The 25,089-nt window shown below is 41.7% G+C and overlaps 1 protein-coding gene across 1 annotated transcript in view; it reads left to right on the forward strand.

The window, feature by feature from the left end:
- The window catches only part of LOC128644125 (gastrula zinc finger protein XlCGF66.1-like), a gene marked incomplete at its 3' end in the record, with an annotated part of 53,969 nt that overhangs the window by 6,668 nt on the left and 22,212 nt on the right, over positions 1 to 25,089 (forward strand). The window contains exons 4-5 of the mRNA XM_053696837.1: positions 11,244 to 11,342; positions 11,481 to 11,564. Of these exons, the coding sequence (XP_053552812.1) occupies positions 11,244 to 11,342; positions 11,481 to 11,564 (183 nt within the window). The remainder of the gene's footprint in view (positions 1 to 11,243; positions 11,343 to 11,480; positions 11,565 to 25,089) is intronic.

Raw genomic sequence — 25,089 nt, forward strand, 5'->3', positions numbered from 1 at the left:
TCTAGATGATGGTTTATATCCAATTATATCCTTTTTGGGATGTTGTTGGTGGTAATTAGCTCCTAATGTTCCTAGTGTTCCATTAGTTGAAATGAGTCTTCAAAATGTCTTCATTATCCTAAGTAAAGATAAAAATATATAGTGCAATATTGCTAATAAAATGTGGCTAAAATGGTAAAGAACACACCAGATAGGGACCTGAGCCTTAAATACCAGTGTAATAGTCTACGCGTTTCAATCCTACTGGATCTTTCTCAAGACTGGTATGGCTCTGTATAATCCCTTGTCTTAAATAGGCTATTTGGTCCCAAAAGAAAAACCGCCAAAAAAATGCGCTATTTCCATTTGTATCCCTTAACGTTAGTATGCTGATCCGGATGTTCTTATTAACTGGATTTGGGCTATTAACTTCCTGTCCTTCTATCTATTGTCCTCTGTTGTATCTCGTAATCGGAACTGATTGCTCTGAGGACCGAAACCGGAAGTGGCGTTCTACGTATGACGTCACTTCCGGAGTTTCGTTTTCATTCCGTAACAATTGGAGGGAAGAATCCCTATAGCGGGATGGTGGCTCAAGTCCTTTATCGGGAGTACAATTACCTTACAAGATATAGCCACAGATTACTGAATGACAATCTAATTATTATAATTTAAAGTATATGGATGCTGCTACGAATTCCCTTAAACACACTAATGCTCCTGTATGTTAAAACAAAAACTATACCTTAAGGAAATATTAAAACCAATTTGCTGATGTTAAAAGCACACATTTGGCAGATGTAGAAAATCTACATTTATCAGATTTTAAAACTCACACTCTTGCCAAATATTAAAAAGGATGTCAAAATGAAATTGCGATGTATCCATTAAGACCATTATATAAAGGTACATCTTGCAAAAACATTATAACAATGATTTAAAATTAAAATATTGAATATAAAATATTAGCAAATAATTACATGTTAAAAAAATCATTTAAAATTTTTAATTCCAATAAACCATTGTCTAAAATTAATATAGAAAATTTGTACATACACTTAGCGTACTATAATGTTTATTGAAGCCACATGTGATGTTTGACTGAATTAAAAATTATAAATTATATTGATAATAGAATTAAAATTACTGATGTCGCCTGAAGGACGCTATAAAATTTCTATTATCTGTTAGACGATACTGGAGTGATCAGTCCATAGAGAGATCCTTATTATTAGAAAGTCCCAAAAAATTTAAAAGATTATGAAAAATCTAAAAACTTCTTAAAACCTTGTAAATTGTCGTAAAAGAGAGTGTTAATAAACAGGGAGATATTATAAAATAAAAATTGAAGTTAAAATCAGACTTAAAAGTTGGAATTGGAGATGTAAAACAAGGTTATGGCTACTCTTATAATAAATGTAAAATTTCTGTATTGCCATTAAAACCTTTGAGGAATACGCAATCTAAGTTGAAAATCCATTTGGACTCTTCTCTCAAGAGTGACTTTTCGAAATCCCCTCCTCTCCAATTCTTTCTAATTTTGCTTATTCCCATATATCTAAGAGTTTTGTTGGAACTATCGTGGACTTCTTTAAAATGTTTATATAGGGGAAAATCTTCCTTTTTCCATTTAATCTGTAGCAGGTGTTCTCTTATCCTGTCTTTGAGTTTCCTGGAGGTTTGACCTATATATTGAAGTCCACATCCACACTCTATTAGATATATAATGCCACTGTCTTGGCATTTGATCATATCTCTTATGTTAAAAACCTCTCCTGTTATTTTAGATTTAAAAGTCCTTGTTTTTCTACCATGTTTACACGCTTTGCATACGTGGCATGGGAAAAAACCTTTTAGTTGTTGACCTAAAATGTTGTTTCTTCTATTATTCAGAGTCTTTGGAACACTTGGTGCAAGAATGTTTTTCAAATTTCTTGTCTTCCTGTAAATAAACCTGGGTATTTCGTTCAGGTCTTTTCCGATGATGTTGTCCTCCTTCAAATAGTGCCAATTTTTTCTTATGATGTTTTCGATTAGGAATCGATTCTCACTGTATTCGGTTATGAACGGTACTTCCAATCCTGTAGACTCTTCACGTGTTTTCTGTTGTTTATATTGTAACAACGGTTTCCCGTCCATGTTCTCGATTTCTTCTATGGTTTTATCTATATTATCCTCTTCATACCCCCTTTCAAGGAATCCCTTCTTTATAATCTTTGACTGTTCCCTCCATTTCTTGACGTCTGAGCAATTCTTTCTTATCCTCATCATTTGACCTTTAGGAATGTTGGTCTTCCATCTCTGGAGGTGGCAACTTGTTTGATGAATATAGTTGCAACAATCCACTTCCTTGAAATATGTTGAGGTAGATATCTTGCCTTTCTCAACATATATGTCTAAGTCTAAAAAGTGGATATTCTTCTTACTTAGTTCGTAAGTAAATCTTAAATTTGCGGTATTTTTATTCATTACATATATAGTGTGTTCCAAATCTTCTATACTCCCCTTCCACACTATTAAGATGTCGTCTATATACCTTTTAAAGAGGACCAGGTCTGCGCCTGCTGGGCACGATTCCCCAAAAAAGGTTCTCCCATTTACCCATATACAGATTTGCATAACTAGGCGCAAACCTGGTCCCCATGGCAGTACCGCAAATTTGGTTGTAGAATTTTCCTCCATCGTAAAAATAGTTATGCGTTAAAATGAATTGGATGCTATCTAAAATGAATGCTCTTTGTTCTGGACTTACTCCATCATCTTTTTCTAAAAAATAATTGACAGCCTCTATACCCAAATTGTGTGGAATACTTGTGTATAGGGCAGTCAGATCACATGTGGCTAAAATATAGTTATCTCCCCATTCAAGGTCATTCATTATATTGAGGACCTCAGTAGAATCCCTAAGATAGGAAGGGAGATCTTTAACGTACTTTTGAAGTTTCTTATCGATATACTCCGATAAATTACAGGTAATTGAACCAATGCCCGATATTATGGGTCTCCCCGGAGGGTTTGTTTGGCTTTTATGAATTTTGGGCAAATAATAGAATACAGGTATTCTGGGATGATTTGTCCTGATATACCTGTATTCTTGTTGATTCAATATTCCTTTACTCTTAGCGGACGTAAGCATACTATCCAAATCTTTTTTAAAAGATTCTGTAGGATCTTTTGTTAATACCTTGTATGTATCAGAGTCACCTAGGATTCTATTTGACTCCTTTTTATAGTCCTCCTTATCCAAAATTATGATCCCTCCCCCTTTATCGGCTGGTTTGATTATAATGTTTTTATTTCTCTCCAAATTTACAATAGTATCCAATTGTGTTTTGTTCAAATTATGATGAAATTTTTTAAGAGATGTATTGTTTAGTTTCTTTATCTCATTGCAGACTATATTCTCGAATGTCTCAATATGGGGCCCTTTATGTGTGATGGGAAAAAAAGTCGACTTTGGTTTTAAAGTCGTGTATGCCGATCTGTCTTGACTGGGTGCTGGTATTTTAATATTCCCTGGTGGATTGTTAGATCTTTCTAATGCTGTTTTACAGAAAAAACGTTTTAAGGTGAGTTTTCGTACTAGCTGTTTTACATGGGTTTATGTCTGGAACTTATCGAGGCCTCTGGATGGAGCATAGGATAGACCTAGAGATAAAACTTCAATGTCTCTAGGATCGAGATTGACTCTACTCAGATTGTATATCCCTTTGTGTTTAGGATCTGATTTACTGGTGGACGGTAGTGTAGTGGACTCAATTTTTAATAGGTCCTTTTTTTTAATTCTTCCTTTCCCTTTTTTTGTTGTATTTTTAATCATGCTCTTCTACCCCTGTGGTTTTTCTTTTTGTGATTGGGCTTTCTTCTATGTCCTGTGTTCGATTTTTCCTTTTCGATTGTTTGTTTCTGTCTACTGGGGCCAAGTTTCCTTCCCCTAAAAAATGATTTTCATTCTGAACTTCCATATTGCCAGATATGTTTTTGGTCACTTGTTTTGGGGTTGTTAGGGAGGACTTATGTGTACTCTCCTCATGTCTCAGGGGTTCAAACCTATTGCTAGTTGGTACTTGGGTGTCTTCCCAGTAATTCCTCGCACCTATATAGTGTGTATTCTGTTGGTGCAATCTCTCATTTTGCTCTTTAAACTGTACTTTTAGGATATGTGTTCCTATAGTTTTGTCTGTAATGATATTCCTGTGTATAGTTCCCTTTTCCTTCATAGGATGGAAATCTAGTCTGGAACCTGTTGTCCCACCTTGGTGGTGATCTATTACTCGATCTCTCTTCCCTCATGTACTGTCTTGGGGACCTACTTCTAATGTATTCTTCTCTTTTTGGGTACCAGGGAGATCTAGTTCCATAGTGTTCATATCTGAACTGGTTCCCAGGACTTTGGTATTGGTTATAATAACCTGTTTGGGGTCTGTTTGATGGGGATTTGTAATGCGAGTTTTGTGTCTGATCCCACCTTTGTTGACGTCCCCTATTACCATCTCTCATGTGGTTTCTAAAATTGTTATTCATATTATCATTGTAATTTTGACGATAATTCTCATTATAGACCCACTGTCTGTGTGAATTTTTATTATTATTTCTCTTTGAGGCCACCGTTGTCCACTCAGTTCCTGTGTTTATAGTCACAACTTCCTCTGGTTTTTCGTTATTGGTGTTTGTGTCTAACTCGGATTCGGCACTGTTCTGTGTTGCTATATTAAGGTCTCTGTGAATTTTCTTGGTTTTCTTTGAGATAATCTCATCTTTAATTTTCTTAATTCTAGAGCATAGTTGCTCTTGTTTAGTCTTAAATAAATTGAGGTCGTTAAAGTGCTCCATCTTTATTTCCTCTTCTTTTATATTTTTGTCTAAATATTTTAACAGATAGGTTCGATAACCCATAATGATTTGCATAAAAGTGTGTGAATTTTCTTTGGCAGTAGTCCACCTCTCAGAAAAGACTTGGTGTTCAATGTTAAATGAACAATTTTTCTGTACAATAATTATTGATTTCAGAAACCAAGTACACTGCTGAAATATCTTATCTAAGAAAATGCTTGGAGTTGAATATTATCCCTAGGGGATTAATTGTACAGAAAAAATGTTCATTTAACATTGAACACCAAGTCTTTTCTGAGAGGTGGACTACTGCCACCAAAGAAATTTCACACACTTTTATGCAAATCATTATAGATTATCGAACCTATCTGTTAAAATATTTAGACAAAAATATAAAAGAAGAGGAAATAAAGATGGAGCACATTAACGACCTCAATATATTTAAGACTAAACAAGAGCAACTATGCTCTAGAATTAAGAAAATTAAAGATGAGATTATCTCAAAGAAAACCAAGAAAATTCACAGAGACCTTAATATAGCAACACAGAACAGTGCCGAATCCGAGTTAGACACAAACACCAATAACTAAAAAACAGAGGAAGTTGTGACTATAAACACAGGAACTGAGTGGACAACGGTGGCCTCAAAGAGAAATAATAATAAAAATTCACACAGACAGTGGGTCTATAATGAGAATTATCGTCAAAATTACAATGATAATATGAATAATAATGAAAGGTATTACCCAGAACCAAGGGATAGATACGTTTAAAGATCATCCCAATTTTAGAAACCACATGAGAGATGGTAATAGGGGACGTCAACAAAGGTGGGATCAGACACAAAACTCGCATTACAAATCCCCATCAAACAGACCCCAAACAGGTTATTATAACCAATACCAAAGTCCTGGGAACCAGTTCAGGTATGAACACTATGGAACTAGATCTCCCTGGTACCCAAAAAGAGAAGAATACATTAGAAGTAGGTCCCCAAGACAGTACATGAGGGAAGAGAGATCGAGTAATAGATCACCACCAAGGTGGGACAACAGGTTCCAGACTAGATTTCCATCCTATGAAGGAAAAGGGAACTATACACAGGAATATCATTACAGACAAAACTATAGGAACACATATCCTAAAGTACAGTTTAAAGAGCAAAATGAGAGATTGCACCAACAGAATACACACTATATAGGTGCGAGGAATTACTGGGAAGACACCCAAGTACCAACTAGCAATAGGTTTGAACCCCTGAGACATGAGGAGAGTACACATAAGTCCACCCTAACAACCCCAAAAAAAGTGACCAAAAACATATCTGGCAATATGGAAGTTCAGAATGAAAATCATTTTTTAGGGGAAGGAAACTTGGCCCCAGTAGACAGAAACAAACAATCGAAAAGGAAAAATCGAACACAGGACATAGAAGAAAGCCCAATCACAAAAAGAAAAACCACAGGGGTAGAAGAGCAGGATTAAAAATACAACAAAAAAAGGGAAAGGAAGAATTAAAAAAAAAAAGGACCTATTAAAAATTGAGTCCACTACACTACCGTCCACCAGTAAATCAGATCCTAAACACAAAGGGATATACAATCTGAGTAGAGTCAATCTCGATCCTAGAGACATTGAAGTCTTATCTCTAGGTCTATCCTATGCTCCATCCAGAGGCCTCGATAAGTTCCAGACATATACCCATGTAAAACAGCTAGTACGAAAACTCACCTTAAAAGTTTTTTCTGTAAAACAGTGTTAGAAAGATCTAACAATCCACCAGGGAATATTAAAATACCAGCACACAGTCAAGACAGATCGGCATACACGACTTTAAAACCAAAGTCGACTTTTTTTCCCATCACACATAAAGGGCCCCATATTGAGACATTCGAGAAAATAGTCTGCAATGAGATAAAGAAACTAAACAATACATCTCTTAAAAAATTTCATCATAATTTGAACAAAATACAATTGTATACTATTGTAAATTTGGAGAGAAATAAAAACATTATAATCAAACCAGCCGATAAAGGGGGAGGGATCATAATTTTGGATAAGGAGGACTATAAATAGGAGTCAAATAGAATCCTAGGTGACTCTGATACATACAAGGTATTAACAAAAGATCCTACAGAATCTTTTAAAAAAGATTTGGATAGTATGCTTACGTCCGCTAAGAGTAAAGGAATATTGAATCAACAAGAATACAGGTATATCAGGACAAATCATCCCAGAATACCTGTATTCTATTATTTGCCCAAAATTCATAAAAGCCAAACAAACCCTCCGGGGAGACCCATAATATTGGGCATTGGTTCAATTACCTGTAATTTATCAGAGTATATCGATAAGAAACTTCAAAAGTACGTTAAAGATCTCCCTTCCTATCTTAGGGATTCTACTGAGGTCCTCAATATAATGAATGACCTTGAATGGGGAGATAACTATATTTTAGCCACATGTGATGTGACTGCCCTATACACAAGTATTATATATCTAATAGAGTGTGGATGTGGACTTCAATATATAGGTCAAACCTCCAGGAAACTCAAAGACAGGATAAGAGAACACCTGCTACAGATTAAATGGAAAAAGGAAGATTTTCCCCTATATAAACATTTTAAAGAAGTCCACGATAGTTCCAACAAAACTCTTAGATATATGGGAATAAGCAAAATTAGAAAGAATTGGAGAGGAGGGGATTTCGAAAAGTCACTCTTGAGAGAAGAGTCCAAATGGATTTTCAACTTAGATTGCGTATTCCTCAAAGGTTTTAATGGCAATACAGAAATTTTACATTTATTATAAGAGTAGCCATAACCTTGTTTTACATCTCCAATTCCAACTTTTAAGTCTGATTTTAACTTCAATTTTTATTTTATAATATCTCCCTGTTTATTAACACTCTCTTTTACGACAATTTACAAGGTTTTAAGAAGTTTTTAGATTTTTCATAATCTTTTAAATTTTTTGGGACTTTCTAATAATAAGGATCTCTCTATGGACTGATCACTCCAGTATCGTCTAACAGATAATAGAAATTTTATAGCGTCCTTCAGGCGACATCAGTAATTTTAATTCTATTATCAATATAATTTATAATTTTTAATTCAGTCAAACATCACATGTGGCTTCAATAAACATTATAGTACGCTAAGTGTATGTACAAATTTTCTATATTAATTTTAGATAATGGTTTATTGGAATTAAAAAAATTTAAATGATTTTTTTTAACATGTAATTATTTGCTAATATTTTATATTCAATATTTTAATTTTAAATCATTGTTATAATGTTTTTGCAAGATGTACCTTTTATATAATGGTCTTAATGGATACATCGCAATTTCATTCTGATATCCTTTTTAATATTTGGCAAGAGTGTGTGTTTTAAAATCTGATAAATGTATATTTTCTACATCTGCCAAATGTGTGCTTTTAACATCAGCAAATTGGTTTTAATATTTCCTTAAGGTATGATTTCCTTAAGGTATGGTTTTTGTTTTAACATACAGGAGCATTAGTGTGTTTAAGGGAATTCGTAGCAGCATCCATATACTTTAAATTATAATAATTAGATTGTCATTCAGTAATCTGTGGCTATATCTTGTAAGGTAATTGTACTCCCGATAAAGGACTTGAGCCACCATACCGCTATAGGGATTCTTCCCTCCAATTGTTACGGAATGAAAACGAAACTCCGGAAGTGACGTCATACGTAGAACGCCACTTCCGGTTTCGGTCCTCAGAGCAATCAGTTCCGATTACGAGATACAACAGAGGACAATAGATAGAAGGACAGGAAGTTAATAGCCCAAATCCGGTTAATAAGAACATCCGGATCAGCATACTAACGTTAAGGGATACAAATTCCGGGTCCAAACGGACCAATGGAAATAGCGCATTTTTTTGGCGCAATTTTTTTGGGCGTTTTTTCTTTTGGGACCAAATAGCCTATTTAAGACAAGGGATTATACAGAGTCATACCAGTCTTGAGAAAGATCCAGTAGGATTGAAATGCGTAGACTATTACACTGGTATTTACGGCTCAGGTCCCTATCTGGTGAGTTCTTTACAATTTTAGCCACATTTTATTAGCAATATTGCACTATATATTTTTATCTTTTCTTAGGATAATGAAGACATTTTGAAGACTCATTTCAACTAATGGAACACTAGGAACATTAGGAGCTAATTACCACCAACAACATCCCAAAAAGGATATAATTGGATATATACCATCATCTAGAAGAGTTTTAGGATTTCTACAACAAGGGATTATTCTTAATTAACTTTTTCACACCATATATATAACTTTCACAATTTCCACATTTTTTCACAAATATCACCCACAAGGAATTTGACATTAAGACTTTTAAAGGTGTACACCTATTTTTACAACTTTGATATCTTTGATTTTTTTCACTCATTTTTATAATACACACATTTTTTGGAGCAATTGCACCCAATATATATTTATATTTTTATTTTTCAATTTTTTACTTTTTCATTTATATATATATATATATATATATATATATATATATATATATATATATATATATATATATATATATATATATATATATATATTTGTTTTTTTTATTTTTTTCACTAGTACCTTCTATGTTTACCAAATCTTGGGATTTATTTCTTGTAAACCAGATATAACTCTGAGGTTTGAATATTCGACTAATGCCTAATATCATTGCTTTTACATTTTTGTTATAATAAACATGTATATTTTTTAAAAAGATAAATCCTCTGACTCTACTTAGCAGAGACTCCTATATTAGGTTTTCTCAGCGCTCCTTTTAGCCACAATTTTTCTGTCATTTTATAAGATCCGGTCAAGAGATCTTGCATATAGGAGCTAAAGTAGTATTACTCACTGGCGCTGGGTATAACATCTAAACTGTGTTAAGCTATCCCACTCCTGCTCTCACATAAGAGATCTCAAACAGTCGTTGAAAGTTCTTGTTCAGGTTAGTTTCTTGGGGATGGCAGGCGGACTATTTTTTCTGGGAGTCATATACTGTGCAAAAGTCCAAGTCATTCCATATAAACATGAGCAACGCTGTTTGTTCAGCAGAAGAGGTGTAAATGGGCCAGGGATGTGATCTTTCCGCAAATGTCACTTTGAGAGCTGGCCAGGAGCTTTTATATATATATATATATATATATATATATATATTTATTTATATTTATATTTATATTTATTAGACCGTCCTCTTGCCTCATATGACTCAGGAACAGCTGTGTCTCCTTCAGATTGAGCGACTTCAGATAGCTGACTTAGGGTTGGGGAATCAGAGGTAAACTGGCTGCTGTCATCTGACATTTCTACCTCTGATCTGTCCTGAAACGAGTGAAAGACAGATCTGATCTCCAGAGTGAGAGCTTGCTGATGATGATTAAGCTGCGCAACATGTTATTGATGGAAGTCTTCATAGTGGATGGTACTTGTGACCGTTGGTGTCTGAGGCAATCCAGGATATATGCGTGTCTTACTCTGAGCAGCGTTGGGGGATTGCTTGATTTTTTGTGTATATTCACTTGTAGCCTGTGATCAATGTTACGGCAGCTCTGCAATGTGCCTGACTGAGGTCGCTGTCCTGTGCAATCACTCTGCTTAGTTACCTTGAGATCGGCGACTTCAGTGGCTGTTTTCAGCTGTTATTCTGTCTGCTGAAGCGTAACTTCTCTGTAGTTGTCGACCGCAGGCTGGGGCCCTCTGGCAGAGTTATGCGGTGATCATGCTTTTATGGTGCACTTGGGAAATAGGTCTCAACGACGGAGCGATGTGCAGGCTATCAGGAGATCGAAGTTGGTTACACAGGAACAGCGTCCTCTTTTGTTAGTGTTCACCTAACATTTGGTCTGCTTTTAGGCTGATGAGAACCAGGTGAGACGGCTAATTAGGCTTTTGAAACACTGAGCTTCAAAGAAAAGCCGCCATCTTGTTGCGGTGCTAGCTCCGCCCCCAGTATACACCAATTTTCATATAACTGCATGTAATAGACACTACTATAAATATGCACAGATACCGATTTAAAAATTCAGTATAAAACCATTTAAAAAGTTACTTAGAAGCTCCCAGTTTAGCTCTGTTAAAAAGGTAGCTAGAACACCCATTGCAAGTGGGAAATATCAGACACGCCCCCTTCCTTTGCATATGAAAAGACCCTTTACACAAACAGGAGTAAGCTGTAGTAGGTATACATCAGTATTCTCCTAAAAGTTTGGGGCTTGTTTAGGAGTCTGAAAATCAAAGCAATGTTATTTAAAAATAAATTCTTCATTTAAAAAAAGAAGAAGAAAAAAACTGTATGGGCTATATAAATGGATCATCTACAAAACATTTATGCAAAGAAAAATCTATTGTATAATGTCCCTTTAACAAAACAAACTGATTTTATTCTTTATTAGAACTAATAGGTCACAGTGATGAAAATCTATATACAGGAGAACATAGAGAACTGGTACAGAATATTCAGCCAGTGGAGACCCCGTCAGACGTCTCTGCAGGTAACAGATCTATGGCAGAAGCTACTAGTAATGTTTTCAAATAATGATGTGTTGTGTAATATTACTGTATAATTAGATTGTGTGAGATAACTGCACTTAAATCCATATATCCATAAAACTAATTGTATTCTTTATTAGATCTAACAGGTCACAGTGATGAAAATCTATACACAGGAGCACAAGGAGACCTACAGAATATTCAGCCATCAGATGTCTCTGCAAGTGAGTGATCTATGATATATGATTCACAGTTAGAAAACTCAGATTCTGAAATGTTTTCCCCCTATGTTAATGATGAGCCTCAGTACAGACAGATTGTAATAATAAATTCTATTTGGTTCACACTCCTACCTTGTCTTTTCTTCTCTCTCACCCTCTGCTTCATGTGAATAGTACACACACACACATGCTCTCTATTCTCTTCACTCTCACCCTCTGCTTCATGTGAATAGTACACACACACACATGCTCTCTATTCTCTTCACTCTCACCCTCTGCTTCATGTAAATGGTACACATACACCTTCTCTTCCCTTCTCTCTCACCCTCTGCTTCATGTGAATAGTACACACACGTGCCCTCTAATCTCTTCCCTTCTCTCTCACCCTCTGCTTCATGTGAATAGTACACACACATGCCCTCTATTCTCTTCAATCTCACCCTCTGCTTCATGTAAATTATACACACACATGCCCTCTCTTCCCTTCTCTCTCATTCTCTGCTTCATGTAAATAGTACACACACATGCCCTCTCTTCCTTCTCTCTCACCCTCTGCTTCATGTAAATGATACACACACATGCTCTCTATTCTCTTCACTCTCACCCTCTGCTTCATGTGAATAGTACACACACACACATGCTCTCTATTCTCTTCACTCTCACCCTCTGCTTCATGTAAATGGTACACATACACCTTCTCTTCCCTTCTCTCTCACCCTCTGCTTCATGTGAATAGTACACACACATGCCCTCTAATCTCTTCCCTTCTCTCTCACCCTCTGCTTCATGTGAATAGTACACACACATGCCCTCTATTCTCTTCAATCTCACCCTCTGCTTCATGTAAATGATACACACACATGCCCTCTCTTCTCTTCACTCTCACCCTCTGCTTCATGTAAATGGTACACACACATGCCCTCTCTTCCCTCTCTTGTCCTCTCTGCTTCATGTAAATGATACACACACATGCCCTCTCTTCTCTTTCAATTTTGATTAATATCAATAGTACACACACACCTTCTGTTTCCTTCTTTCTCACCCTCTGCTTCATGTAAATGATACACACACATGCCCTCTCTTCCCTTCTCTCTCACCCTCTGCTTCATGTAAATGATACACACACATGCCCTCTCTTCCTTCTCTCTCACCCTCTGCTTCATGTAAATGATACACACACATGCCCTCTCTTCCTTCTCTCTCATCCTCTGCTTCATGTAAATAGTACACACACATGCCCTCTCTTCTCTCTCTTACCCTCTGCTTCATGTAAATGATACACACACATGCCCTCTCTTCCTTCTCTCTCACCCTCTGCTTCATGTAAATGATACACACACATGCCCTCTCTTCTCTTTCAATTTTGATTAATGTCAATAGTACACACACACCTTTTTGTTTCCTTCTCTCTCACCCTCTGCTTCATGTAAATGACACACACACACACCCTCTCTTCTCTTCTCTCTCACCCTCTGCTTCATGTAAATGGTACACACACACGCCCTCTCTTCCCTTCTCTCTCACCCTCTGCTTCATGTGAATAGTACACACACATGCCCTCTATTCTCTTCCCTTCTCTCTCACCCTCTGCTTCATGTGAATAGTACACACACATGCCCTCTATTCTCTTCAATCTCACCCTCTGCTTCATGTAAATGATACACAAACATGCCCTCTCTTCTCTTCACTCTCACTCTCTGCTTCATGTAAATGGTACACACACATGCCCTCTCTTCCCTTCTCTCTCACCCTCTGCTTCATGTGAATAGTACACACACATGCCCTCTATTCTCTTCAATCTCACCCTCCGCTTCATGTAAATGATACACACACATGCCATCTCTTCCTTCTCTCTCATCCTCTGCGTCATGTAAATGATACACACACATGCCCTCTCTTCCCTTCTCTCTCACCCTCTGCTTCATGTAAATGATACACACACACATGCCCTCTCTTCCCTTCTCTCTTATCCTCTGCTTCATGTAAATGATACACACACATGCCCTCTCTTCCCTTCTCTCTCACCCTCTGCTTCATGTAAATGATACACACACATGCCCTCTCTTCCCTTCTCTCTCACCCTCTGCTTCATATAAATGGTACACACACATGCCCTCTCTTCCCTTCTCTCTCACCCTCTGCTTCATATAAATGATACACACACATGCCCTCTCTTCTCTTCACTCTCACCCTCTGCTTTATGTAAATGGTACACACACATGCCCTCTCTTCCCTCTCTTGTCCTCTCTGCTTCATGTAAATGGCACACACACATGCCCTCTCTTCCCTTCTCTCTCACCCTCTGCTTCATGTAAATGATACACACACATGCCCTCTCTTCCCTTCTCTCTCACCCTCTGCTTCATGTAAATGATACACACACATGCCCTCTCTTCCTTCTCTCTCACCCTCTGCTTCATGTAAATGATACACACACATGCCCTCTCTTCTCTTTCAATTTTGATTAATGTCAATAGTACACACACACCTTCTGTTTCCTTCTTTCTCACCATCTGCTTCATGTAAATGATACACACACATGCCCTCTCTTCCTTCTCTCTCACCCTCTACTTCATGTGAATAGTACACACACATGCCCTCTGTTTCCTTCTTTCTCACCATCTGCTTCATGTAAATGATACACACACATGCCCTCTCTTCCTTCTCTCTCACCCTCTACTTCATGTGAATAGTACACACACATGCCCTCTCTTCCCTTCTCTCTCACCCTCTGCTTCATGTAAATGACATACACATATGCCCTCTCTTCCCTTCTCTCTCACCCTCTGCTTCATGTAAATGACACACACACACACACCCTCTCTTCTCTTCTCTCTCTCACCCTCTTCTTCATGTAAATGGTACACACACACATGCCCTCTCTTCCCTTCTCTCTCACCCTCTGCTTCATGTGAATAGTACACACACATGCCCTCTATTCTCTTCCCTTCTCTCTCACCCTCTGCTTCATGTGAATAGTACACACACATGCCCTCTATTCTCTTCAATCTCACCCTCTGATTCATGTAAATGATACACACACATGCCCTCTCTTCTCTTCTCTCTCACCCTCTGCTTCATGTAAATAATACACACACATGCCCTCTCTTCCCTTCTCTCTCACCCTCTGCTTCATGTAAATGATACACACACATGCCCTCTCTTCTCTTTCAATTTTGATTAATGTCAATAGTACACACACACCTTTTTGTTTCCTTCTTTCTCACCATCTGCTTCATGTAAATGATGCACACACATGCCCTCTCTTCCTTCTCTGTCACCCTCTGCTTCATGTAAATGATACACACACATGCCCTCTCTTCCTTCTCTCTCATCTTCTGCTTCATGTAAATGACACACACACACCCTATCTTCCCTTCTCTCTCACCCTCTGCTTCATTTAAATGATACACATACACCTTCTCTTCCCTTCTATCTCACCCTCTGCTTCATGTAAATAGTACACACACACACACACGCCCTCTCTTCCCTTCTCTCTCACCCTCTGCTTCATGTAAATGACACACATACACCTTCTCTTCCCTTCTATCTCACCCTCTGCTTCATGTAAATAGTACACACACACACACACGCCCTCTCTTCCCTTCTCTCTCACCCTCTGCTTCATGTGAATAGTACACACACATGCCCTCTATTCTCTTCCCTTCTCTCTCACCCTCTGCTTCATGTGAATAGTACACACACACCCTCTCTTCCCTTCTCTCTCACCCTCTGCTTCATGTAAATAATACACACACATGCCCTCTCTTCCCTTCTCTCTCACCTTCTGATTCATGTAAATGACACACACACATGCCCTCTCTTCCCTTCTCTCTCACCCTCTGCTTCATGTAAATGACACACACACACACCCTCTCTTCTCTTCTCTCTCACCCTCTGCTTCATGTAAATGGTACACACACACACACGCCCTCTCTTCCCTTCTCTCTCACCCTCTGCTTTATGTGAATAGTACACACACATGCCCTCTATTCTCTTCCCTTCTCTCTCACCCTCTGCTTCATGTGAATAGTACACACACATGCCCTCTATTCTCTTCAATCTCACCCTCCGCTTCATGTAAATGATACACACACATGCCCTCTCTTCCTTCTCTCTCATCCTCTGCTTCATGTAAATGATACACACACATGCCCTCTCTTCCTTCTCTCTCGCCCTCTGCTTCATGTAAATGATACACACACATGCCCTCTCTTCTCTTCACTCTCACCCTCTGCTTCATGTAAATTCTACACACACACACACATGCCCTCTCTTCCTTCTCTCTCGCCCTCTGCTTCATGTAAATGATACACACACATGTCCTCTCTTCTCTTCACTCTCACCCTCTGCTTTATGTAAATGGTACACACACATGCCCTCTCTTCCCTCTCTTGTCCTCTCTGATTCATGTAAATGGCACACACACATGCCCTCTCTTCCTTCTCTCTCACCCTCTGCTTCATGTAAATGATACACACACGCCCTCTCTTCTCTTTCAATTTTGATTAATGTCAATAGTACACACACACCTTCTGTTTCCTTCTTTCTCACCATCTTCTTCATGTAAATGATACACACACATGCCCTCTCTTCCTTCTCTCTCACCCTCTACTTCATGTGAATAGTACACACACATGCCCTCTCTTCCCTTCTCTCTCACCCTCTGCTTCATGTAAATGACATAAACACATGCCCTCTCTTCCCTTCTCTCTCACCCTCTGCTTCGTGTAAATGACACACACACACACACACACACTCTCTTCTCTTCTCTCTCTCACCCTCTGCTTCATGTAAATGGTACACACACACATGCCCTCTCTTCCCTTCTCTCTCACCCTCTGCTTCATGTGAATAGTACACACACATGCCCTCTATTCTCTTCCCTTCTCTCTCACCCTCTGCTTCATGTGAATAGTACACACACATGCCCTCTATTCTCTTCAATCTCACCCTCTGATTCATGTAAATGATACACACACATGCCCTCTCTTCTCTTTCAATTTTGATTAATGTCAATAGTACACACACACCTTTTTGTTTCCTTCTTTCTCACCATCTGCTTCATGTAAATGATACACACACATGCCCTCTCTTCCTTCTCTGTCACCCTCTACTTCATGTAAATGACACACACACACATGCCCTCTCTTCTCTTCTCTCTCACCCTCTGCTTTATGTAAATGGTACACACACATGCCCTCTCTTCCCTCTCTTGTCCTCTCTGATTCATGTAAATGGCACACACACATGCCCTCTCTTCCTTCTCTCTCACCCTCTGCTTCATGTAAATGATACACACACATGCCCTCTCTTCTCTTTCAATTTTGATTAATGTCAATAGTACACACACACCTTCTGTTTCCTTCTTTCTCACCATCTTCTTCATGTAAATGATACACACACATGCCCTCTCTTCCTTCTCTCTCACCCTCTACTTCATGTGAATAGTACACACACATGCCCTCTCTTCCTTCTCTCTCACCCTCTACTTCATGTGAATAGTACACACACATGCCCTCTCTTCCCTTCTCTCTCACTCTCTGCTTCATGTAAATGGTACACACACACACGCCCTCTCTTCCCTTCTCTCTCACCCTCTGCTTCATGTGAATAGTACACACACATGCCCTCTATTCTCTTCCCTTCTCTCTCACCCTCTGCTTCATGTGAATAGTACACACACATGCCCTCTATTTTCTTCAATCTCACCCTCTGCTTCATGTAAATGATACACACACATGCCCTCTCTTCTCTTCACTCTCACCCTCTACTTCATGTAAATGGTACACACACACGCCCTCTCTTCCCTTCTCTCTCACCCTCTGCTTCATGTGAATAGTACACACACATGCCCTCTATTCTCTTCCCTTCTCTCTCACCCTCTGCTTCATGTGAATAGTACACACACATTCCCTCTATTCTCTTCAATCTCACCCTCCGCTTCATGTAAATGATACACACACATGCCCTCTCTTCCCTTCTCTCTCACCCTCTGCTTCATGTAAATGATACACACACATGCCCTCTCTTCTCTTCACTCTCACCCTCTGCTTTATGTAAATGGTACACACACATGCCGTCTCTTCCCTTCTCTCTCACCCTCTGCTTCATGTAAATGATACACACACACATGCCCTCTCTTCCTTCTCTCTCACCCTCTGCTTCATGTAAATGATACACACACATGCCCTCTCTTCTCTTTCAATTTTGATTAATGTCAATAGTACACACACACCTTCTGTTTCCTTCTTTCTCACCATCTGCTTCATGTAAATGATACACACACATGCCCTCTCTTCCTTCTCTCTCACCCTCTACTTCATGTGAATAGTACACACACATGCCCTCTCTTCCCTTCTCTCTCACCCTCTGCTTCATGTAAAGGACATACACACATGCCCTCTCTTCCCTTCTCTCTCACCCTCTGCTTCATGTAAATGACACACACACCCTCTCTTCTCTTCTCTCTCACCCTCTGCTTCATGTAAATGGTACACACACACATGCCCTCTCTTCCCTTCTCTCTCACCCTCTGCTTCATGTGAATAGTACACACACATGCCCTCTATTCTCTTCCCTTCTCTCTCACCCTCTGCTTCATGTGAATAGTACACACACATGCCCTCTATTCTCTTCAATCTCACCCTCTGATTCATGTAAATGATACACACACATGCCCTCTCTTCCTTCTCTCTTACCCTCTGCTTCATGTAAATGATACACACACATGCCCTCTCTTCCTTCTCTCTCATCCTCTGCTTCATGTAAATAGTGCACACACATGCCCCCTCTCTTCCCTTCTCTCTCACCCTCTGCTTCATGTAAATAGTACACACACATGCCCCCTCTCTTCCCTTCTCTCTCACCCTCTGCTTCATGTAAATAGTACACACACATGCCCTCTCTTCCCTTCTCTCTCACTCTCTGCTTCATGTAAATAGTACACACACATTCCCTCTCTTCCCTTCTCTCTCACCCTCTGCTTCATGTAAATAGTACACACACATTCCCTCTCTTCCCTCTCTCGTCCTCTCTACTTCATGTAAATAGTACACACACATGCCCTCTCTTCCCTTCTCTCTCACCCTCTGCTTCATGTAAATGATACACACACATGTCCTCTCTTCCTTCTCTCTCACCCTCTGCTTCATGTAAATGATACACACACATGCCCTCTCTTCCTTCTCTCTCACCCTCTGCTTCATGTAAACGATACACACACATGCCCTCTCTTCCCTTCTCTCTCACCCTCTGCTTCATGTAAACGATACACACACATGCCCTCTCTTCCCTTCTCTCTCACCCTCTGCTTCATGTAAATGATACACACACATGCCCTCTCTTCTCTTCACTCTCACCCTCTGCTTCATGTAAATGTTACACACACATGTCCTCTCTTCCTTCTCTCTCACCCTCTGCTTCATGTAAATGATACACACACACACATGCCCTCTCTTCCTTCTCTCTCACCCTCTGCTTCATGTAAACGATACACACACATGCCCTCTCTTCCTTCTCTCTCACCCTCTGCTTCATGTAAACGATACACACACATGCCCTCTCTTCCCTTCTGTTACAAACTGCTGTTTGTAACTGGCCCTTTAAATGAAAAATTGCCCTGCTTCCCTGGATTTTGGAGAAGCCTATTTGCCAGCCTCCTTCCACATGACTATGGCCCCTGGAAGATTGTGCCCCTGAGGACATATTGACTTTTGTTGGGTGTGTGTGGCCCTTTAAGAACCATCTGGGGACATATTGTGACTTTGATGAACAATGCCCCTTTAAGACTATGTCCCCAGACCTGTGAAATGACTTGTCCCTGGCTTTCTCCCACTTGGTTCAGTTTCATTGTGTGCCATTAAGAGTTAAATTTTGTTCAGCTTCAAGAAACCTATTCTAAATACAAGTCTGCTGGGATTAGCTCTAATTAGGTTTAGTGATCAACTTTCCCATTGTCTAATCAGACTAGTATTGATAAGGTGGACTGCATTGTTTTATTGTGTGTAATGTTATCTGCTGAAGTAAATGTTGTGGCCTGTCAAAGGGAGTGTCTCTCTATCTAATATCAAATGTGTGATGGGGGATTTTATGCCTCCCCCTGAGAGTGTCCTGTTTGCATGTAACCTGAATAAAAGCAGGCTGTGTGCTCCAGCACATCAGACCTATTTTCTGTCCCTCTAACTTGCAGCTTTGACTCATGTTTGTAGGGGACAGCTTCAGCTAATATCACTACAGGGATTGCTGACTATGGTGCTGATGATTCTTTGGTGAGCGCTAGGAGCATCCTTTTCTACGGTCCAACTTCCAGCCAGCCTGGAGGCAACCGTAACATTTGGCGGCAGCGGTGGGATTAGCGTCCTAGCGCAAGGAGCAGCACCACAACAGCACTGGTATCGTAGGAGAGTTATTGAGGGCAACGCTAGCCACTGCGCAGCATCCCTACCTACAGCAGCATGGAGCTGACAAGACACTGGTCAGAACCCTGTGAAGAGCACCTCAACCTGATCCGTCGCTATGAGGGCGCGGATTTCGCTCCAGAGGTAAAGAGGCGGCTAGTCCGATATGGTCCAGACCCTGCGCAGGAGGTAGTCAGTCGCATCATCCGGGAATTGGATACGGAGAACAAAGCGGCACGAGCCTTTGAGCGCCAACTGTGGAGTTTGAGGGTCTGGACACCTGGTCTCCAGCGAGAAAGTGAGTCACAGGGAGCGGAGAGCAACGACCTCCCTCCCCAGCGGCAGCCGGAGTTACAGGGAGAGGAGAGCAGCGACCTCCCTCCCCAGCGGCAGTATACCGTGCAGAGGGAAGAGACAACCAGTCTCCTTCCCCAGCCAGAGATACCAGAGGCAGCAGGCCTCATAGACTGGTCCTGGGAGGACCCCCAGCAGGCAGGTGGAGATGGGACCGCAGTCTCTCTACCGGCCCTACAGGGATGCTGGGCAGGCGGCCCAGATCCCCAGCGACAGACCCAGCTACAGGGAGGGGAGAGCATCGACCTCCCTCCCCAGCCGGAGTGTGCCTTCCAGGGAGAGGAGACAACCGGTCTCTCTCCCCAGCCGCAGCATGTTCCACAGGAAGCGGAGAGCATCGACCTCCCTTCCCAACGGCCGCCGGAGTATCAGGAGGAGGAGGTAAGCCAATCTCCCCCTCCCCAGCTAACTCCTAACTTGGGCCCAGGGTTAACAGTGGAGATGTTGGGCCCCACTGACCCCCACGTTCCCTTTGCCACCGGGCAGGACTATGCCCCAATTCCCCCAGCAGAAGAGCTGGCATCAGGACAGAGCGCTGCTGGCCTCTGCCCTACAGACCTTGTCCTTGTTACAGAACTGACCTGCAAACCCCTCACCCCAGCAGAAGCGCTGGCACCAGGGCAGAGTGCCGCTGGCCTCTGCCCCCCAAGTACCATCAGCTATTTGCCCAGCTGCGCCAGGAAGGCCGAGGATGCTGCACTTTCATCCTGCAACCTGGAACTTACAGGCCAGTACTACGTATTGTGGGGGGGCTACTTTGCTGCTAGCGATTATTTGTGGGTGGGTTGCGAGACTAACTTGGGCACTGACCGGCAGAAGGTCAGGTGCCTGGTTAGTCTCCCTCCAAAAGGGGAGATATGTTACAAACTGCTGTTTGTAACTGGCCCTTTAAATGAAAAATTGCCCTGCTTCCCTGGATTTTGGAGAAGCCTATTTGCCAGCCTCCTTCCACATGACTATGGCCCCTGGAAGATTGTGCCCCTGAGGACATATTGACTTTTGTTGGGTGTGTGTGGCCCTTTAAGAACCATCTGGGGACATATTGTGACTTTGATGAACAATGCCCCTTTAAGACTATGTCCCCAGACCTGTGAAATGACTTGTCCCTGGCTTTCTCCCACTTGGTTCAGTTTCATTGTGTGCCATTAAGAGTTAAATTTTGTTCAGCTTCAAGAAACCTATTCTAAATACAAGTCTGCTGGGATTAGCTCTAATTAGGTTTAGTGATCAACTTTCCCATTGTCTAATCAGACTAGTATTGATAAGGTGGACTGCATTGTTTTATTGTGTGTAATGTTATCTGCTGAAGTAAATGTTGTGGCCTGTCAAAGGGAGTGTCTCTCTATCTAATATCAAATGTGTGATGGGGGATTTTATGCCTCCCCCTGAGAGTGTCCTGTTTGCATGTAACCTGAATAAAAGCAGGCTGTGTGCTCCAGCACATCAGACCTATTTTCTGTCCCTCTAACTTGCAGCTTTGACTCATGTTTGTAGGGGACAGCTTCAGCTAATATCACTACAGGGATTGCTGACTATGGTGCTGATGATTCTTTGGTGAGCGCTAGGAGCATCCTTTTCTACGGTCCAACTTCCAGCCAGCCTGGAGGCAACCGTAACACCTTCTCTCTCACCCTCTGCTTCATGTAAACGATACACACACATGCCCTCTCTTCCCTTCTCTCTCACCCTCTGCTTCATGTAAATGATACACACACACATGCCCTCTCTTCCTTCTCTCTCACCCTCTGCTTCATGTAAACGATACACACACATGCCCTCTCTTCCTTCTCTCTCACCCTCTGCTTCATGTAAACGATACACACACATGCCCTCTCTTCCCTTCTCTCTCACCCTCTGCTTCATGTAAACGATACACACACATGCCCTCTCTTCCCTTCTCTCTCACCCTCTGCTTCATGTAAATGATACACACACATGCCCTCTCTTCTCTTCACTCTCACGCTCTGCTTCATGTAAATGTTACACACACATGCCCTCTCTTCCGTCTCTCGTCCTCTCTGCTTCATGTAAATGATACACACACATGCCCTCTCTTCCTTCTCTGTCACCCTCTACTTCATGTAAATGACACACACACACACCCTATCTTCCCTTCTCTCTCACCCTCTGCTTCATTTAAATAACACACACACACATGCCCTCTCTTCTCTTCTCTCTCACCCTCTGCTTCATGTAAATGGTACACACACACACGCCCTCTCTTCCCTTCTCTCTCACCCTCTGCTTCATGTGAATAGTACACACACATGCCCTCTATTCTCTTCCCTTCTCTCTCACCCTCTGCTTCATGTGAATAGTACACACACATGCCCTCTATTTTCTTCACTCTCACCCTCTGCTTCATGTAAATGATACACACACATGCCCTCTCTTCTCTTCACTCTCACCCTCTGCTTCATGTAAATGGTACACACACACGCCCTCTCTTCCCTTCTCTCTCACCCTCTGCTTCATGTGAATAGTACACACACATGCCCTCTATTCTCTTCCCTTCTCTCTCACCCTCTGCTTCATGTGAATAGTACACACACATTCCCTCTATTCTCTTCAATCTCACCCTCCGCTTCATGTAAATGATACACACACATGCCCTCTCTTCCCTTCTCTCTCACCCTCTGCTTCATGTAAATGATACACACACATGCCCTCTCTTCTCTTCACTCTCACCCTCTGCTTTATGTAAATGGTACACACACATGCCCTCTCTTCCCTCTTTTGTCCTCTCTGCTTCATGTAAATGGCACACACACATGCCGTCTCTTCCCTTCTCTCTCACCCTCTGCTTCATGTAAATGATACACACACACATGCCCTCTCTTCCTTCTCTCTCACCCTCTGCTTCATGTAAATGATACACACACATGCCCTCTCTTCTCTTTCAATTTTGATTAATGTCAATAGTACACACACACCTTCTGTTTCCTTCTTTCTCACCATCTGCTTCATGTAAACGATACACACACATGCCCTCTCTTCCCTTCTGTTACAAACTGCTGTTTGTAACTGGCCCTTTAAATGAAAAATTGCCCTGCTTCCCTGGATTTTGGAGAAGCCTATTTGCCAGCCTCCTTCCACATGACTATGGCCCCTGGAAGATTGTGCCCCTGAGGACATATTGACTTTTGTTGGGTGTGTGTGGCCCTTTAAGAACCATCTGGGGACATATTGTGACTTTGATGAACAATGCCCCTTTAAGACTATGTCCCCAGACCTGTGAAATGACTTGTCCCTGGCTTTCTCCCACTTGGTTCAGTTTCATTGTGTGCCATTAAGAGTTAAATTTTGTTCAGCTTCAAGAAACCTATTCTAAATACAAGTCTGCTGGGATTAGCTCTAATTAGGTTTAGTGATCAACTTTCCCATTGTCTAATCAGACTAGTATTGATAAGGTGGACTGCATTGTTTTATTGTGTGTAATGTTATCTGCTGAAGTAAATGTTGTGGCCTGTCAAAGGGAGTGTCTCTCTATCTAATATCAAATGTGTGATGGGGGATTTTATGCCTCCCCCTGAGAGTGTCCTGTTTGCATGTAACCTGAATAAAAGCAGGCTGTGTGCTCCAGCACATCAGACCTATTTTCTGTCCCTCTAACTTGCAGCTTTGACTCATGTTTGTAGGGGACAGCTTCAGCTAATATCACTACAGGGATTGCTGACTATGGTGCTGATGATTCTTTGGTGAGCGCTAGGAGCATCCTTTTCTACGGTCCAACTTCCAGCCAGCCTGGAGGCAACCGTAACATTTGGCGGCAGCGGTGGGATTAGCGTCCTAGCGCAAGGAGCAGCACCACAACAGCACTGGTATCGTAGGAGAGTTATTGAGGGCAACGCTAGCCACTGCGCAGCATCCCTACCTACAGCAGCATGGAGCTGACAAGACACTGGTCAGAACCCTGTGAAGAGCACCTCAACCTGATCCGTCGCTATGAGGGCGCGGATTTCGCTCCAGAGGTAAAGAGGCGGCTAGTCCGATATGGTCCAGACCCTGCGCAGGAGGTAGTCAGTCGCATCATCCGGGAATTGGATACGGAGAACAAAGCGGCACGAGCCTTTGAGCGCCAACTGTGGAGTTTGAGGGTCTGGACACCTGGTCTCCAGCGAGAAAGTGAGTCACAGGGAGCGGAGAGCAACGACCTCCCTCCCCAGCGGCAGCCGGAGTTACAGGGAGAGGAGAGCAGCGACCTCCCTCCCCAGCGGCAGTATACCGTGCAGAGGGAAGAGACAACCAGTCTCCTTCCCCAGCCAGAGATACCAGAGGCAGCAGGCCTCATAGACTGGTCCTGGGAGGACCCCCAGCAGGCAGGTGGAGATGGGACCGCAGTCTCTCTACCGGCCCTACAGGGATGCTGGGCAGGCGGCCCAGATCCCCAGCGACAGACCCAGCTACAGGGAGGGGAGAGCATCGACCTCCCTCCCCAGCCGGAGTGTGCCTTCCAGGGAGAGGAGACAACCGGTCTCTCTCCCCAGCCGCAGCATGTTCCACAGGAAGCGGAGAGCATCGACCTCCCTTCCCAACGGCCGCCGGAGTATCAGGAGGAGGAGGTAAGCCAATCTCCCCCTCCCCAGCTAACTCCTAACTTGGGCCCAGGGTTAACAGTGGAGATGTTGGGCCCCACTGACCCCCACGTTCCCTTTGCCACCGGGCAGGACTATGCCCCAATTCCCCCAGCAGAAGAGCTGGCATCAGGACAGAGCGCTGCTGGCCTCTGCCCTACAGACCTTGTCCTTGTTACAGAACTGACCTGCAAACCCCTC

The sequence above is a fragment of the Bombina bombina genome, unplaced genomic scaffold (genome assembly GCF_027579735.1).
Source record: "Bombina bombina isolate aBomBom1 unplaced genomic scaffold, aBomBom1.pri scaffold_1061, whole genome shotgun sequence".
NCBI lineage: Eukaryota > Metazoa > Chordata > Amphibia > Anura > Bombinatoridae > Bombina > Bombina bombina.